This window comes from Clupea harengus, unplaced genomic scaffold, assembly GCF_900700415.2.
Source record: "Clupea harengus unplaced genomic scaffold, Ch_v2.0.2, whole genome shotgun sequence".
NCBI lineage: Eukaryota > Metazoa > Chordata > Actinopteri > Clupeiformes > Clupeidae > Clupea > Clupea harengus.
Window position 1 is genome coordinate 1 of NW_024880156.1, and position 16878 is coordinate 16878.

At 47.9% G+C, this 16878-nt stretch overlaps 1 protein-coding gene, 1 long non-coding RNA gene and 19 other non-coding genes across 21 annotated transcripts; 8 read left to right on the top strand and 13 right to left on the bottom strand.

Annotated features, from left to right (window-relative positions):
- The first annotated feature begins 362 nt into the window (after positions 1 to 362).
- On the top strand, positions 363 to 4092 carry LOC122131437. The gene is made up of 3 exons (XM_042706193.1): positions 363 to 1323; positions 1443 to 2725; positions 2824 to 4092. The coding sequence occupies exons 1-3, from the start codon at positions 512 to 514 to the stop codon at positions 3873 to 3875; spliced, it is 3147 nt and encodes a 1048-aa protein (XP_042562127.1). The 5' UTR covers positions 363 to 511; the 3' UTR covers positions 3876 to 4092.
- A 2585-nt stretch (positions 4093 to 6677) lies between these two features.
- On the top strand, positions 6678 to 6748 carry trnag-gcc. The gene has a single exon. It is a non-coding gene; the product is annotated as a tRNA-Gly (tRNA).
- Positions 6749 to 6817: 69 nt separating this feature from the next.
- trnad-guc lies at positions 6818 to 6889 on the bottom strand. Its single transcript has one exon. It is a non-coding gene; the product is annotated as a tRNA-Asp (tRNA).
- A 395-nt stretch (positions 6890 to 7284) lies between these two features.
- On the bottom strand, positions 7285 to 7356 carry trnad-guc. Its single transcript has one exon. It is a non-coding gene; the product is annotated as a tRNA-Asp (tRNA).
- Positions 7357 to 7967: 611 nt separating this feature from the next.
- Positions 7968 to 8038, top strand: trnag-gcc. The gene has a single exon. It is a non-coding gene; the product is annotated as a tRNA-Gly (tRNA).
- Positions 8039 to 8107: 69 nt separating this feature from the next.
- On the bottom strand, positions 8108 to 8179 carry trnad-guc. The gene has a single exon. It is a non-coding gene; the product is annotated as a tRNA-Asp (tRNA).
- Positions 8180 to 8574: 395 nt separating this feature from the next.
- trnad-guc lies at positions 8575 to 8646 on the bottom strand. The gene has a single exon. It is a non-coding gene; the product is annotated as a tRNA-Asp (tRNA).
- Positions 8647 to 9257: 611 nt separating this feature from the next.
- trnag-gcc lies at positions 9258 to 9328 on the top strand. The gene has a single exon. It is a non-coding gene; the product is annotated as a tRNA-Gly (tRNA).
- Positions 9329 to 9397: 69 nt separating this feature from the next.
- On the bottom strand, positions 9398 to 9469 carry trnad-guc. Its single transcript has one exon. It is a non-coding gene; the product is annotated as a tRNA-Asp (tRNA).
- A 395-nt stretch (positions 9470 to 9864) lies between these two features.
- Positions 9865 to 9936, bottom strand: trnad-guc. The gene has a single exon. It is a non-coding gene; the product is annotated as a tRNA-Asp (tRNA).
- Positions 9937 to 10547: 611 nt separating this feature from the next.
- On the top strand, positions 10548 to 10618 carry trnag-gcc. Its single transcript has one exon. It is a non-coding gene; the product is annotated as a tRNA-Gly (tRNA).
- A 69-nt stretch (positions 10619 to 10687) lies between these two features.
- On the bottom strand, positions 10688 to 10759 carry trnad-guc. The gene has a single exon. It is a non-coding gene; the product is annotated as a tRNA-Asp (tRNA).
- A 561-nt stretch (positions 10760 to 11320) lies between these two features.
- trnag-gcc lies at positions 11321 to 11391 on the top strand. The gene has a single exon. It is a non-coding gene; the product is annotated as a tRNA-Gly (tRNA).
- A 69-nt stretch (positions 11392 to 11460) lies between these two features.
- Positions 11461 to 11532, bottom strand: trnad-guc. The gene has a single exon. It is a non-coding gene; the product is annotated as a tRNA-Asp (tRNA).
- A 522-nt stretch (positions 11533 to 12054) lies between these two features.
- On the bottom strand, positions 12055 to 13859 carry LOC122131438. Its single transcript, XR_006152096.1, has 2 exons — positions 13730 to 13859; positions 12055 to 12495 (listed from the first exon to the last, which is right to left on the bottom strand). It is a non-coding gene; the product is annotated as an uncharacterized LOC122131438 (long non-coding RNA).
- A 1102-nt stretch (positions 13860 to 14961) lies between these two features.
- On the bottom strand, positions 14962 to 15032 carry trnag-gcc. Its single transcript has one exon. It is a non-coding gene; the product is annotated as a tRNA-Gly (tRNA).
- A 611-nt stretch (positions 15033 to 15643) lies between these two features.
- trnad-guc lies at positions 15644 to 15715 on the top strand. Its single transcript has one exon. It is a non-coding gene; the product is annotated as a tRNA-Asp (tRNA).
- A 69-nt stretch (positions 15716 to 15784) lies between these two features.
- On the bottom strand, positions 15785 to 15855 carry trnag-gcc. The gene has a single exon. It is a non-coding gene; the product is annotated as a tRNA-Gly (tRNA).
- A 489-nt stretch (positions 15856 to 16344) lies between these two features.
- trnad-guc lies at positions 16345 to 16416 on the top strand. Its single transcript has one exon. It is a non-coding gene; the product is annotated as a tRNA-Asp (tRNA).
- A 69-nt stretch (positions 16417 to 16485) lies between these two features.
- On the bottom strand, positions 16486 to 16556 carry trnag-gcc. Its single transcript has one exon. It is a non-coding gene; the product is annotated as a tRNA-Gly (tRNA).
- A 226-nt stretch (positions 16557 to 16782) lies between these two features.
- On the bottom strand, positions 16783 to 16853 carry trnag-gcc. Its single transcript has one exon. It is a non-coding gene; the product is annotated as a tRNA-Gly (tRNA).
- Positions 16854 to 16878: the final 25 nt, after the last annotated feature.

Here is a 16878-nt window from a genome sequence, read left to right on the forward strand (position 1 = left end):
TGTACAAGTGCTGCTTACACCACTGCACGCAAAGTGCTTACTTTAGAGTACAGTGGTGAAGATGGTAAGAATGTACAGCATGTAGACAACCCCTCCATTTTCTGAGCTCCTGACACTAAGATGTTTTGTTAATGCTGCTTTAATATCTTTCCACTACTAACTATGCAATTTATAATGATTAACAGGGCAGTAATGACTTTTTTGTTCTATCTGTCTTCCTTTTAAAATCCTAGTTCCCTCAGCTGAGGCACCCGTTCCTGTCCCTCTGCCGAGGCATGACCAAGACACAATAAAATGGAGCTGTTCTCAACACCAGAAGACGTGGATGAAGACAGAGCTTAAAGATCTCGAGCTGTGGCCTGGGTCTCGCGCAGTGCGTAACCCAGGGAACACAATTTCACTGTGGCGTCTTCCTGCACAGCCTCAGCTCATCAATACGGTGGCTGAGCTCCCATCCCCCAATTTCTTCCAGCTCCATCCATTTTTTATCTGGAAGCCTGAGAGTGACATCATGGCCAGGGTGAGAAACAATTACATCCTGCCATGTCTTCATAGCTGTCCTCATCCGCAGGTGGTCTCAGCTGGTGTGGGCAGGCCTCGGGTGATTGTTGGCACCAGTGGTCAATATTACATCTTGTCCTCACGACTCTGCTGCAAGGCTTGTCGCAGGAACTGGTTTGCTGACAGTCCGCAGTGGCTGGAGAAGCTGCCCAAGCTCTTTTTCAACCTTATGCCCGCATTTCTGACTTACAAAAAGGCCATCTGCAAGTCTGTGATGGATGATCTGAGGCGCACTGGCAAGTCACCAAATGATATGGCAAACCAGGTGAATGAGGTCATGCATCTCAAGTATGAGCGAGCTCACCTGGCCTACCTACAAACCACAGAAAGTGTCATGAATGCGGAGGCTGGCGTGTATGGACAGAGGACCATTGGGCAGTTCCTGAGGAAGGAAAACCAGTCTCGTGCTTTTGGCCAATATGAAGATCCCGATGGCTGGTGTGGAGTCTCCGTGTCAAGTCACTACCTGACTGACTGCCTTCTCAATGAGTACAGACGTCAAGAGCCATTCATGTCCAAACTCCTCCAGGGCACCTTTGGGCAGGTCTTCAGGTCTGACCACACCAGGAAGGTTGCACGTAAAGTGACGTTGGCATCTGGAGTCATGTCCAGTTATGCCGTCATGAACGAGAACTGGATGATTGTTTCCTGGGTGATGGTTCAGTCTGAGACTGAGAGGTCCTTGGAGCCGATGTACCAGGGAATGGCCAAGAGGTACAGCGACGCTGGAGTGGAAAAGGCAGGCTACCACTGGATGGACAGGTGAGAGCAGCCAACTTCTCTTTTCACAGTCATTCAAACTGGCAATGCTATGTCTAATTAACAAAATGAGTTTGTTTAAAAAAATTGTATCTAAATTCTTCTGTATCTTTGTGCCTTAGGGATTGCTGTGCTGCGTTCAAGATCCCGGACAGCATCCCTGCTGAGCATTTGCGCTGGGATGCCTGGAAGACTACTCCTTCTGTTGTTGCTGGAGCCACCTCTGGACTGCTGGCAAACACTTGTGCCTCACGGTCACATTACAGCACCAACATAGTTGTGAAACTGGACTTGTTCCACTGCTTGAGGCGTTTTTCACGGGAGTGCACCTCTGAGCATCACCCTTTGTACAGCACTTTCTGCCAGCTCCTCTCCGCTGCCTTCTCTGTGGTGGATCAGGAGGACTTAAAGAGGCTCAAGGACGCTTATGAGTTCTGTGGCATCCATCCAGCCAATCCCACCAAACAACATACACGAGAGCACTGTAGGACCAAGATACCACAACCCACAGAGCTGCTGGACAGAGTGGAGAAAGTCCTGAAACATTTTCATCTAGCTACGGACCCCAACAACGTCCCACTCTTTAAGCCATCTATGCTGAAGTTGTGGCGCATACAGAGAGTGCACATTCTCCGTGGTTGCCTCAGTGACCCTGAACTCGCAGAGGGTATAATGTACCGGTATGGTGGCACTCTTCAGCTGAACCATGTTCCTGGTGAAGGCGCCAAAGTTCCAATATGGATCCCTGTCAGAGGTACATCACAGCAGGAGGGATACCATTTCCACCAGGCCCAGTGGGTCACGGGGACTCATGTCTCCACTGAATTGTTCCAGGCCCAGGGCATGACCGGGGTGGCACGGTGGAACTATCAACGGCTGGTGGACCTTAAGCAGCCAGGTGTCATCCTCCCTGCTGTGTTTGATCCAGCTTTATTAGTGGAGTTGAACTCTGCCTCTAAGACAGTGACTGGGCAAGACAAGTACCTTGCACTCCACCTCTCTGACAGAGACACCGGAGAGAGGTTTGGTCTAGAGTACCAAGAACCAGGCTGCCGTCCAGTCCCTCTGGATTGGGACAAACATAGAACCCAAAAGAGAGGTGAATTTGCTGCTGTTGTGCCTCCATCCAGTGTGCAGGCACCCGGTCCTGCCCAAGCCCTAGAAGCAACACCCCCCTCCAGCTGGACACCGCCACCTGGCACACCATCCCCTGGACCAGCACCCTCTTCCAGCTGGACACCGCCGCCTGGCACACCATCCCCTGGACCAGCACCCTCCTCCAGCTGGACACCGCCGCCTGGCACACCATCCCCTGGACCAGCACCATCCGTTGGCCATCCGCTCTCTGCACTTCCAAAGCAGGAGATGTCGACAGACGACCTCCAGGAACCTCCCGCAGCAATGGGTAAGTTAATATAAAGTTTTGGGCGTACATATTTGCATTACATCGTAATGTTATCACATGATTAACTCATAAACTTGTATTGCTTTATTGTGTTCCAGAACTCTCATATGCCCTGCCCCAGCGGTCCTCGCCAAGGAGTGCCCGCACTGGACCCATTAAGTCGGGTGGACGGGTTTTTGTGTTAGACCACACACGCTGGACGCCACCAATGAAAAGTGCTGTTGACTGCTTGCTGCAGAAATACCATGGGGAGAAGGACATGCTGCAGCGTGTGGATCACGATTATGCAGACATGGTCCATCGGTCTGCCAGTGATCCCAACAGTTTACTGCACCCCACAACCAGGCTACACATATCCCGCTATGTGAAGCACCTGGCAAAACTCATAAACACCAAATCATCTTTGAACACGAGCCCGGAAAAACTTCTGCTGACACAACAGCTGTGGCACTCTTTAACAGAGGGGAGTGAGACGGTTAGTGTTCCTGTGGTCACTATGGGGCCGGCTATTTACAATCCACCTCTACCTGCATCTGCCCTGTCCACACCTCTGTCACAAGAATTGATAGACAAAATTGTGGAGGGCATCATGAAGCAGCAGCAGCAGCAGCAGCAGCAACAGCAGCAGCAACCGCAGAAGAAAAGGCAGACAAAGACCTGTCGTGCCTGTGGACAGCCCAAGTCTCAATATGAGACTGATGGATCCTCCATCCACTTTTTTCACCAGCAAGGGCCTGTGCGCTATTTTTATTGTTCTAGAAGGGTGCATCAGATTTATGCTGCTGAGGGACTCTCAGACCCCACAATGCCCTTTGAAGACTTTTCCCAGACAGAGTTCTACCAGAGGGAGCTGGAGGCCACCAGGAAACGGGTGGAGGATATGAAAGATAAAAAGAGGAAAAGACCAGAATCACAACATAAAGGCCGCCTCTGCAGATTCTGCCACTTGGAGCTGAAACAGGGACCAAACAGCCCACACATCCATACGGGCTTCCCTGGAGTGGCAGGGAAATATATTTACTGCCCATCGAAAGTGTACTCTCTATACCGAAATAAGGGCATGACCAAGGAGATGACCTGGACGGAGTTTCAGGAGTCTCCTTTCTATGAGGCTGAGAGACAAAGATGGGTGGAAGGAAAGAATAAATGATTTCCATGTATATGTTTTTTTATTGAATTATTGTTCTGGTTGTTTAAATAATATTTGACTAAATAAATACATTGTATATATGGTCTGTAGGCTTCTGTATAGATGTAAATAGATTCTAAATGGATGTACATTTTAAATATGAAATATGAAAATATATAGTAAATATGAAAATGTAATTTTGTTCAAGTGGAGTTGAAACTAACCAAGTATTTGTCTGTCAACCAATTTAAGAGCCTTTTAGATGCTAAGGATGTGCCTCAGTGCTGTTGTTTTAAATGATTCTGATTTAATTTTTTTACTTTATGTTATTTTTTTATACTTAATTTCTGAGTTGTTTAATGTGTTTTGTTTATTTATTTTGTCTGTTTTGTTTTGTTATGGTTTGTTTATTTATTGTTCTTCTGTATTATGTAGCCTCGATCAGGGCATTGCTGCAAAAGTGCCCTGTGCCAGTCAATTCTCCCTGAATAAATAAATGATGATGATGATGATGATGATGATATGTCTCTAGATGTAAAGGTTCTCTAGACTTTCTGTATATATGTAAATAGATTCTGAATAGTGGTAAAACAAAAAAAACATGTACATATTCAATTTTTTCTTAATTTTTATTTATTTTACATGTGTATGAATGAATGAAATTGTACATATGTCAGTATGTACAAACTATATATTTTGCGCATAGTTTGGATTGTTTTGTTGTACTCATGTACTTAGTGCTCTGTTGTTTACAATCATTTGGATGTAAATATGTATATGCTTCCGTCAACGCTTCTGTATCAATGAAAAGAGATAGTAAATATGAAAATGTTCATATGTTATTAGGTTATTATGTTAATTGTTCTGGATGTATATATGTCTCTAGATGTTAATGTTCTCTAGACTTTCTGTATAGATGTAAATAGATTCTGAATAGTTGTAAAAACATGTACATATTCCATTTTTTCTTATTTTTTATTTATTTTACATGTGTATGAATGTATGACATTGTACATATGTCAGTATGTACAAACTATATCTTTTGCGCATAGTTTGGATTGTTTTGTTGTATACATGTACTTAGTACTCTGTTGTTTACAATCATTTGGATGTAAATATGTCTATGCTTCTGTCAAGGCTTCTGTATCAATGAAAATAGATAGTAAATATGGAAATGTTCATTGTGGATCTTTATATGTTCCATTTCTAAAATGCTTGTAATCTTTATGATTACAGTCCACGCTTTTACATTTGTTTAATACGTGCAAACGTTCCAAATTGATAAATATATTTTGTTTGTTATAAATATGACTTTATCTTATGTTATATCTGTGTGATTAAGACTGTATGTTAAACTGACATTATTGCATGGCCGGAAACATGTTCTACTTGTCATATTAACTAGCACTGTATGTATTTATATGCACACTATCTTCTGTCCCCCTCTCCCTGTCCCCTTGATCAAGTTGCCTTCTTTTTAAACGGAAGTTTGTCCTTGTGAATAGTAGTTTGTTTGTCCTTTTCCTTTGTCATTGTATTATGTATTTACTGTAGGTCATTGTCATATTTATTTGTTGTTTAATTATCCATATATTAATTATTTCTAAATCACTTGTCTTTAATTACACACTATACCACTTCATGTATAAAGTATTTCACATGTTGTCAATAAAACTATGATGACAAATCAAAAATGGAACTTATTTTAAAATATTACACACTGCCTTTTAGTCCTTCTTAAATTAAAACAATATAGCTTTTTCTCAGCTTAATTATACCATCTACAACAATAGGTTCTGTGTCATAAGAATGAATCCAAGTCTGCTGGTTCAGTTTATTTGAGCAGTACAGGGGATATTAATGATAAACACACTTGACAAACAAGGGAAGAATTAAAAAACATTAGTACATTAGTACAAAGTAGTAGCATTACTATACATTTGATATAAACTACAAAAAAACTAATTTTACATAGAAAGTTGTAATTATTTTTTAATCAACAAGTATTTCCAATGCTTTCTAATCATATATTTCACATTCGATAACACCTCAATGGGGATACGAACCCTCTATCTTGGGGAATCTAAAATAAATAATTAAATGCACGGACCCAGAAAAATGCTTCAATCCGATTGGCCGGTAATCTGTTACAGCAATACACGGCTGGCCCCCGCGTGACAGGCGGGGATACTATCCACTATACTAACGAGGAGCTTGTCCTCTCATTGTTCAGGGGGCGTGTAGAATCCAGAAAAGGAGTTGCTCGTCGACTGCTACATATAGCCATTCTTTAGACGTGAATAACTCTCGACCTGTGCAAGATAGAAGCCCCGTTCCAACACCAACAGAATCCCCCAACAGAGGGGATTCCAATGCACTACAGTGAGTTGCAAAAAATACTTTGGTTCATAGATGAGGTGGCTCAAACGTGGCCATTTGGGGGTTTCTCGTTTTTCGACCATTCTTCTCTGTTGACCCATTATCAGAATTCTCGCCTGCCACGCGGGAGGCCTGGGTTCGATTCCCGGCCAATGCAGCAATGCAGCTTCAGGCCAATGCAGTTGGCCTTTCCTCGACTCAGCCCAGGGCCGAAGAAAGATAAATAGACAGGCACTCTCTCCCCATCGGGGAATTGAACCCCGGTCTCTCGCGTGACAGGCGGGGATACTATCCAGTATACTAACGAGGAGCTTGTCCTCTTCATTTCGTGGCCATTTTGGGGTTTCTCGTTTTTCGACCATTCTTCTCTGTTGACCCTTAAGCAACAGCTCGGTGGTTCTTGGTGGTTTCTCATCCTTGGCCATTCTTCTCTCTATGTGGCGCGCATTGGTGGTTCAGTGGTAGAATTCTCGCCTGCCACGCGGGAGGCCCGGGTTCGATTCCCGGCCAATGCAGCTGGCTCTCCTTTTGTCCTTTCCTCGACTCAGCCCAGGGCCGAAGAAAGATAAAAGGTCAGGCACTCTCTCCCCGTCGGGGAATTGAACCCCGGTCTCCCGCGTGACAGGCGGGGATACTATCCACTATACTAACGAGGAGCTTGTCCTCTCATTGTTCAGGGGGCGTGTAGAATCCAGAAAAGGAGTTGCTCGTCGACTGCTACATATAGCCATTCTTTAGACGTGAATAACTCTCGACCTGTGCAAGATAGAAGCCCCATTCCAACACCAACAGAATCCCCCAACAGAGGGGATTCCAATGCACTACAGTGAGTTGCAAAAATACTTTGGTTCATAGATGAGGTGGCTCAAACGTGGCCATTTGGGGGTTTCTCGTTTTTCGACCATTCTTCTCTGTAGCAGAATTCTCGCTTGCCACAAGGGAGGCCTGGGTTCGATTCCCGGCCAATGCAGCAATGCAGCTGCAGGCCAATGCAGTTGTCCTTTCCTCGACTCAGCCCAGGGCCGAAGAAAGATAAAAGGTCAGGCACTCTCTCCCCGTCGGGGAATTGAACCCCGGTCTCCCGCGTGACAGGCGGGGATACTATCCACTATACTAACGAGGAGCTTGTCCTCTCATTGTTCAGGGGGCGTGTAGAATCCAGAAAAGGAGTTGCTCGTCGACTGCTACATATAGCCATCCTTTAGACGTGAATAACTCTCGACCTGTGCAAGATAGAAGCCCCGTTCCAACACCAACAGAATCCCCCAACAGAGGGGATTCCAATGCACTACAGTGAGTTGCAAAAAATACTTTGGTTCATAGATGAGGTGGCTCAAACGTGGCCATTTGGGGGTTTCTCGTTTTTCGACCATTCTTCTCTGTTGACCCATTATCAGAATTTTCGCCTGCCACGCGGGAGGCCTGGGTTCGATTCCCGGCCAATGCAGCAATGCAGCTTCAGGCCAATGCAGTTGGCCTTTCCTCGACTCAGCCCAGGGCCGAAGAAAGATAAATAGACAGGCACTCTCTCCCCATCGGGGAATTGAACCCCGGTCTCCCGCGTGACAGGCGGGGATACTATCCAGTATACTAACGAGGAGCTTGTCCTCTTCATTTCGTGGCCATTTTGGGGTTTCTCGTTTTTCGACCATTCTTCTCTGTTGACCCTTAAGCAACAGCTCGGTGGTTCTTGGTGGTTTCTCATCCTTGGCCATTCTTCTCTCTATGTGGCGCGCATTGGTGGTTCAGTGGTAGAATTCTCGCCTGCCACGCGGGAGGCCCGGGTTCGATTCCCGGCCAATGCAGCTGGCTCTCCTTTTGTCCTTTCCTCGACTCAGCCCAGGGCCGAAGAAAGATAAAAGGTCAGGCACTCTCTCCCCGTCGGGGAATTGAACCCCGGTCTCCCGCGTGACAGGCGGGGATACTATCCACTATACTAACGAGGAGCTTGTCCTCTCATTGTTCAGGGGGCGTGTAGAATCCAGAAAAGGAGTTGCTCGTCGACTGCTACATATAGCCATTCTTTAGACGTGAATAACTCTCGACCTGTGCAAGATAGAAGCCCCATTCCAACACCAACAGAATCCCCCAACAGAGGGGATTCCAATGCACTACAGTGAGTTGCAAAAATACTTTGGTTCATAGATGAGGTGGCTCAAACGTGGCCATTTGGGGGTTTCTCGTTTTTCGACCATTCTTCTCTGTAGCAGAATTCTCGCTTGCCACAAGGGAGGCCTGGGTTCGATTCCCGGCCAATGCAGCAATGCAGCTGCAGGCCAATGCAGTTGTCCTTTCCTCGACTCAGCCCAGGGCCGAAGAAAGATAAAAGGTCAGGCACTCTCTCCCCGTCGGGGAATTGAACCCCGGTCTCCCGCGTGACAGGCGGGGATACTATCCACTATACTAACGAGGAGCTTGTCCTCTCATTGTTCAGGGGGCGTGTAGAATCCAGAAAAGGAGTTGCTCGTCGACTGCTACATATAGCCATCCTTTAGACGTGAATAACTCTCGACCTGTGCAAGATAGAAGCCCCGTTCCAACACCAACAGAATCCCCCAACAGAGGGGATTCCAATGCACTACAGTGAGTTGCAAAAAATACTTTGGTTCATAGATGAGGTGGCTCAAACGTGGCCATTTGGGGGTTTCTCGTTTTTCGACCATTCTTCTCTGTTGACCCATTATCAGAATTTTCGCCTGCCACGCGGGAGGCCTGGGTTCGATTCCCGGCCAATGCAGCAATGCAGCTTCAGGCCAATGCAGTTGGCCTTTCCTCGACTCAGCCCAGGGCCGAAGAAAGATAAATAGACAGGCACTCTCTCCCCATCGGGGAATTGAACCCCGGTCTCCCGCGTGACAGGCGGGGATACTATCCAGTATACTAACGAGGAGCTTGTCCTCTTCATTTCGTGGCCATTTTGGGGTTTCTCGTTTTTCGACCATTCTTCTCTGTTGACCCTTAAGCAACAGCTCGGTGGTTCTTGGTGGTTTCTCATCCTTGGCCATTCTTCTCTCTATGTGGCGCGCATTGGTGGTTCAGTGGTAGAATTCTCGCCTGCCACGCGGGAGGCCCGGGTTCGATTCCCGGCCAATGCAGCTGGCTCTCCTTTTGTCCTTTCCTCGACTCAGCCCAGGGCCGAAGAAAGATAAAAGGTCAGGCACTCTCTCCCCGTCGGGGAATTGAACCCCGGTCTCCCGCGTGACAGGCGGGGATACTATCCACTATACTAACGAGGAGCTTGTCCTCTCATTGTTCAGGGGGCGTGTAGAATCCAGAAAAGGAGTTGCTCGTCGACTGCTACATATAGCCATTCTTTAGACGTGAATAACTCTCGACCTGTGCAAGATAGAAGCCCCATTCCAACACCAACAGAATCCCCCAACAGAGGGGATTCCAATGCACTACAGTGAGTTGCAAAAATACTTTGGTTCATAGATGAGGTGGCTCAAACGTGGCCATTTGGGGGTTTCTCGTTTTTCGACCATTCTTCTCTGTAGCAGAATTCTCGCTTGCCACAAGGGAGGCCTGGGTTCGATTCCCGGCCAATGCAGCAATGCAGCTGCAGGCCAATGCAGTTGTCCTTTCCTCGACTCAGCCCAGGGCCGAAGAAAGATAAAAGGTCAGGCACTCTCTCCCCGTCGGGGAATTGAACCCCGGTCTCCCGCGTGACAGGCGGGGATACTATCCACTATACTAACGAGGAGCTTGTCCTCTCATTGTTCAGGGGGCGTGTAGAATCCAGAAAAGGAGTTGCTCGTCGACTGCTACATATAGCCATCCTTTAGACGTGAATAACTCTCGACCTGTGCAAGATAGAAGCCCCGTTCCAACACCAACAGAATCCCCCAACAGAGGGGATTCCAATGCACTACAGTGAGTTGCAAAAAATACTTTGGTTCATAGATGAGGTGGCTCAAACGTGGCCATTTGGGGGTTTCTCGTTTTTCGACCATTCTTCTCTGTTGACCCATTATCAGAATTTTCGCCTGCCACGCGGGAGGCCTGGGTTCGATTCCCGGCCAATGCAGCAATGCAGCTTCAGGCCAATGCAGTTGGCCTTTCCTCGACTCAGCCCAGGGCCGAAGAAAGATAAATAGACAGGCACTCTCTCCCCATCGGGGAATTGAACCCCGGTCTCTCGCGTGACAGGCGGGGATACTATCCAGTATACTAACGAGGAGCTTGTCCTCTTCATTTCGTGGCCATTTTGGGGTTTCTCGTTTTTCGACCATTCTTCTCTGTTGACCTTTAAGCAACAGCTCGGTGGTTCTTGGTGGTTTCTCATCCTTGGCCATTCTTCTCTCTATGTGGCGCGCATTGGTGGTTCAGTGGTAGAATTCTCGCCTGCCACGCGGGAGGCCCGGGTTCGATTCCCGGCCAATGCAGCTGGCTCTCCTTTTGTCCTTTCCTCGACTCAGCCCAGGGCCGAAGAAAGATAAATGGTCAGGCACTCTCTCCCCGTCGGGGAATTGAACCCCGGTCTCCCGCGTGACAGGCGGGGATACTATCCACTATACTAACGAGGAGCTTGTCCTCTCATTGTTCAGGGGGCGTGTAGAATCCAGAAAAGGAGTTGCTCGTCGACTGCTACATATAGCCATTCTTTAGACGTGAATAACTCTCGACCTGTGCAAGATAGAAGCCCATTCCAACACCAACAGAATCCCCCAACAGAGGGGATTCCAATGCACTACAGTGAGTTGCAAAAAAAACTTTGGTTCATAGATGAGGTGGCTCAAACGTGGCCATTTGGGGGTTTCTCGTTTTTCGACCATTCTTCTCTGTTGACCCATTAGCAGAATTCTCGCCTGCCACGCGGGAGGCCTGGGTTCGATTCCCGGCCAATGCAGCAATGCAGCTGCAGGCCAATGCAGTTGGCCTTTCCTCGACTCAGCCCAGGGCCGAAGAAAGATAAATAGACAGGCACTCTCTCCCCGTCGGGGAATTGAACCCCTATCCACCATTCATTTCGTGGCCATTTTGGGGTTTCTCGTTTTTCGACCATTCTTCTCTGTTGACCCTTAAGCAACAGCTCGGTGGTTCTTGGTGGTTTCTCATCCTTGGCCATTCTTCTCTCTATGTGGCGCGCATTGGTGGTTCAGTGGTAGAATTCTCGCCTGCCACGCGGGAGGCCCGGGTTCGATTCCCGGCCAATGCAGCTGGCTCTCCTTTTGTCCTTTCCTCGACTCAGCCCAGGGCCGAAGAAAGATAAAAGGTCAGGCACTCTCTCCCCGTCGGGGAATTGAACCCCGGTCTCCCGCGTGACAGGCGGGGATACTATCCACTATACTAACGAGGAGCTTGTCCTCTCATTGTTCAGGGGGCGTGTAGAATCCAGAAAAGGAGTTTCATAGTTTCATTTCATCATGGTTCATAGATGAGGTGGCTCAAATTTAATTATTTATTTTAGATTCCCCAAGATACAGGGTTCGTATCCCCATTGAGGTGTTATCGAATGTGAAATATATGATCAGAAAGCATTGGAAATACTTGGAGATTAAAAAATAATTACAACTTTCTATGTAAAATTAGTTTTTTTGTAGTTTATATCAAATTTATAGTAATGCTACTACTTTGAACATAGTACAATTACTACTCCATCAGATTGTCAGTATCTTCTTAGAAATGTACTAATGTTTTTTTTGTTTTTCCCTTGTTTGTCAAGTGTGTTTATCATTAATATCCCATGTACTGCTCAAATAAACTGAACCAGCAGACTTGGATTCATTCTTATGACACAGAACCTATTGTTGTAGATGGTATAATTAAGATGAGAAAAAGCTATATTGTTTTCATTTAAGCAGGACTAAAAGGCAGTGTGTAATATTTCAAAATAAGTTCCATTTTTATTAGTCATCATAGTTTTATTGACAACATCTGAAATAATTTATACTTGTCTCAGTATTTACACAAATGGAATAGCGTGGACTGTAATTAAAGATACATGTTTGAGAAATAATATGGATAATTTAAGGCCAACAATTAAATATAACTGCTTACAATGACAAAGGAAAATGACAAACAAACAGCTATTAACAATGACAAGTGTAACATACAAATGTAAAAGTGTGGATTGTAATCATAAAGATAAGCATTTCAGAAATGATATGGAACATTTAAGGCCAGCCTTCAAATATAACTTTTCACAATGACTAAATGACGCACTATTGAGACTTGGGCTGTCCACAGCCAAGACAGGTCTTTGTCCGTCTTCTCTTCACTTTTTTCTTGTGCACTGCTAAACTCTTCACATCTGGTTAGGCTGGAGCAATGGGAAAGTAAAATAAACCAGTTATTATTTTTATGTCACTGAAATGAACACATTTGATTAGCAGGTAGGTAGGCACTCACAGACACACGCAGGCAGGCAGGCAGGCAGGCAGGCACGCAGAGACGCAGGCGGGCAGGCCCACACAGACGTACGCACACAGGCAGGCACACACAGACGTACGCACGCACGCAGGCAGGCACACACAGACGCACGCACCCACACACAGACGCAAGCACGCACGCACACACAGACACAGGCAGGCAGGCAGGCAGGCACACACAGACTAATGCACACACACAGAGACGCATGCACGTACGCACACACAGACGCACGCATGCACACACAGAGGTACGCACGCAGACAGGCACGCACAGACACAGGCAGGCAGGCACACACACACACAGACGCACGCACGCACAGACGCACACACAGACGTACGTACGCACGCAGGCAGGCAGGCACACACAGACGCACGCACCCACACACAGACGCAAGCACGCACGCACACACAGACGCACACACAGACACAGGCAGGCAGGCAGGCACACACACAGACTAATGCGCGCACACACAGACGCATGCACGCACAGACGCATGCACGCACAGACAGAGGTACGCACGCAATCAGGCACGCACAGACACAGGCAGGCAGGCAGGCACACAGAGACTAATGCACGCACACACAGACGTACGCCCGCAGGCAAGAACGCACAGACACAGGCAGGCACACAGACGTCTGTGTGTGCGTGCGTGCGTGCGTCTGTGTGTGCGTGCGTGCGTACGTCTGTGTGTGCGTGCGTGCATTAGTCCTCTGTGTGCCTGCCTGCCTGCCTGTGACTGTGTGTGCGTCTGTGTGTGCGCATGCATGCACACACAGAGGTACGCACGCTGGCAGGCACGGACAGACGCAGGCAGGCACACACAGACGCACGCACACACACACACACACACACAGACGTACGCACGCACGCAGGCAGGGCAGGCAGGCAGGCAGGCAGGCAGGCAGGCAGGCAGGCAGGCAGGCAGGCAGGCAGGCAGGCAGGCAGGCAGGCAGGCAGGCACAGACAGGCAGGCAGGCACAGACAGGCAGGCAGGCACGCACACACAGACACAGGCAGGCAGGCACAGACACAGGCGCAGGCAGGCAGGCACAGACGCACGTACGCATGTTGTAACATTACAGTATGATGCAAAAATGTACGTCCAAAACTTTATGTTAACTTACCAATTGCTGCTGGAGGTTCCAGGTGGTCGTCTGGCGACATCTCATGCTTTAGCAGTGGACCAGCAGAGAGCGGCTGGCCAACGGATTCTTGGAGGCAGACTTCAACTCAGCCATTACAACTGGATCAAACACAACAGGGAGGATGACACCTGGCTGCTTAAGGTCCACCAGCCGTTGGTAGTTCCACTGTGCTGCCCCGGTCAGCCCTGGGCCTGAAACAATTCAGTGGCCATCCACTCTCTTCTTGTGCACTGTAATATTACTTTGGTAAAAAGAAAAAAGAGAGATGTATCAATCCCTTAGTAGTCAAGCTGTTAGTTAGTGCAATGTATTAAGCCAATAGCTGTAGTCTCTTACCAAGCCAGCGATTCTGACGAGTTATCAACACATTACAAGTCAGATCCATGGTGTAAAGATGAGTTAACATCACAACATTAAAACCGTACACATAAATATAAAATACAATCATGTTCATTCATTATATTACGTCATTTCAACACGTCGTAGCATCAACAAGTGATGCTGAGGTATAGCTAGTTAAAATTAGTGTCAGTACCGCGCTGACAACATATGATCATGTAACAGCATGAAAACCACACACAATACAAACAAACGTTATTATGTTAATTCATTCTTTGGCACATAATTACCCCCAAACGTGTCTGATGTGAGAGAGTAAAGCCTGTCAGCTCTCTAACATCAACCTAGCGAATTAGCAGCGAAAACTAATGTTACCACAAAGCAGGCAAACTTTTATGCCAAATTCTGGCAATATAACTAAATGTATCCTGTAGATTTACATTTAACCCAACCAATGCATCTTACCTTTGATGGATGGACACTAGCGTGAATAAATGTAGCTAATCTCCTGTCAGAAGTTTGCCTGAACTAAACGTTTTTTCAAAGACCGCGCGTCTTAAAAAAAAACTTGGAACAGCGCCAAAAAGTCGTTGTGGCCAGCCAAAAGAATATTACATCCATAGTGGTTTAGCTCGGAACAGAGCTCGGATCAACGCCAAAAAGTCGTAGTGGCCAAAATAATATTACATCCGTAGTGGTTTAGCACTACCATTGGAAATGCATGGGAAACCGTTAAGGTCCGTTTAGCAGAAAAATTCACGGCGGCCGCGCGGGAGACCGGGGTTCAATTCCCCGACGGGGAGAGAGTGCCTGACCTTTTATCTTTCTTCGGCCCTGGGCTGAGTCGAGGAAAGGACAAAAGGAGAGCCAGCTGCATTGGCCGGGAATCGAACCCGGGCCTCCCGCGTGGCAGGCGAGAATTCTACCACTGAACCACCAATGCGCGCCACATAGAGAGAAGAATGGCCAAGGATGAGAAACCACCAAGAACCACCGAGCTGTTGCTTAAGGGTCAACAGAGAAGAATGGTCGAAAAACGAGAAACCCCAAAATGGCCACGAAATGAAGAGGACAAGCTCCTCGTTAGTATAGTGGATAGTATCCCCACCTCTCACGCGGGAGACCGGGGTTCAATTCCCCGACGGGGAGAGAGTGCCTGTCTATTTATCTTTCTTCGGCCCTGGGCTGAGTCGAGGAAAGGCCAACTGCATTGGCCTGCAGCTGCATTGCTGCATTGGCCGGGAATCGAACCCAGGCCTCCCGCGTGGCAGGCGAGAATTCTGCTAATGGGTCAACAGAGAAGAATGGTCGAAAAACGAGAAACCCCCAAATGGCCACGTTTGAGCCACCTCATCTATGAACCAAAGTTTTTTTTGCAACTCACTGTAGTGCATTGGAATCCCCTCTGTTGGGGGATTCTGTTGGTGTTGGAATGGGGCTTCTATCTTGCACAGGTCGAGAGTTATTCACGTCTAAAGAATGGCTATATGTAGCAGTCGACGAGCAACTCCTTTTCTGGATTCTACACGCCCCCTGAACAATGAGAGGACAAGCTCCTCGTTAGTATAGTGGATAGTATCCCCGCCTGTCACGCGGGAGACCGGGGTTCAATTCCCCGACGGGGAGAGAGTGCCTGACCATTTATCTTTCTTCGGCCCTGGGCTGAGTCGAGGAAAGGACAAAAGGAGAGCCAGCTGCATTGGCCGGGAATCGAACCCGGGCCTCCCGCGTGGCAGGCGAGAATTCTACCACTGAACCACCAATGCGCGCCACATAGAGAGAAGAATGGCCAAGGATGAGAAACCACCAAGAACCACCGAGCTGTTGCTTAAGGGTCAACAGAGAAGAATGGTCGAAAAACGAGAAACCCCAAAATGGCCACGAAATGAAGAGGACAAGCTCCTCGTTAGTATACTGGATAGTATCCCCGCCTGTCACGCGAGAGACCGGGGTTCAATTCCCCGATGGGGAGAGAGTGCCTGTCTATTTATCTTTCTTCGGCCCTGGGCTGAGTCGAGGAAAGGCCAACTGCATTGGCCTGCAGCTGCATTGCTGCATTGGCCGGGAATCGAACCCAGGCCTCCCGCGTGGCAGGCGAGAATTCTGCTAATGGGTCAACAGAGAAGAATGGTCGAAAAACGAGAAACCCCCAAATGGCCACGTTTGAGCCACCTCATCTATGAACCATGATGAAATGAAACTATGAAACTCCTTTTCTGGATTCTACACGCCCCCTGAACAATGAGAGGACAAGCTCCTCGTTAGTATAGTGGATAGTATCCCCGCCTGTCACGCGGGAGACCGGGGTTCAATTCCCCGACGGGGAGAGAGTGCCTGACCTTTTATCTTTCTTCGGCCCTGGGCTGAGTCGAGGAAAGGACAAAAGGAGAGCCAGCTGCATTGGCCGGGAATCGAACCCGGGCCTCCCGCGTGGCAGGCGAGAATTCTACCACTGAACCACCAATGCGCGCCACATAGAGAGAAGAATGGCCAAGGATGAGAAACCACCAAGAACCACCGAGCTGTTGCTTAAGGGTCAACAGAGAAGAATGGTCGAAAAACGAGAAACCCCAAAATGGCCACGAAATGAATGGTGGATAGGGGTTCAATTCCCCGACGGGGAGAGAGTGCCTGACCTTTTATCTTTCTTCGGCCCTGGGCTGAGTCGAGGAAAGGACAAAAGGAGAGCCAGCTGCATTGGCCGGGAATCGAACCCGGGCCTCCCGCGTGGCAGGCGAGAATTCTACCACTGAACCACCAATGCGCGCCACATAGAGAGAAGCATGGCC

Coding starts and splice junctions, on each gene's coding strand:
- LOC122131437 (XM_042706193.1), top strand. CDS start 512: ATGGCCAGGGTGAGAAACAATTACATCCTGCCATGTCTTCATAGCTGT. Junction 1,324..1,442: donor GGCTACCACTGGATGGACAG/GTGAGAGCAGCC, acceptor TTTGTGCCTTAG/GGATTGCTGTGCTGCGTTCA. Junction 2,726..2,823: donor GGAACCTCCCGCAGCAATGG/GTAAGTTAATAT, acceptor ATTGTGTTCCAG/AACTCTCATATGCCCTGCCC.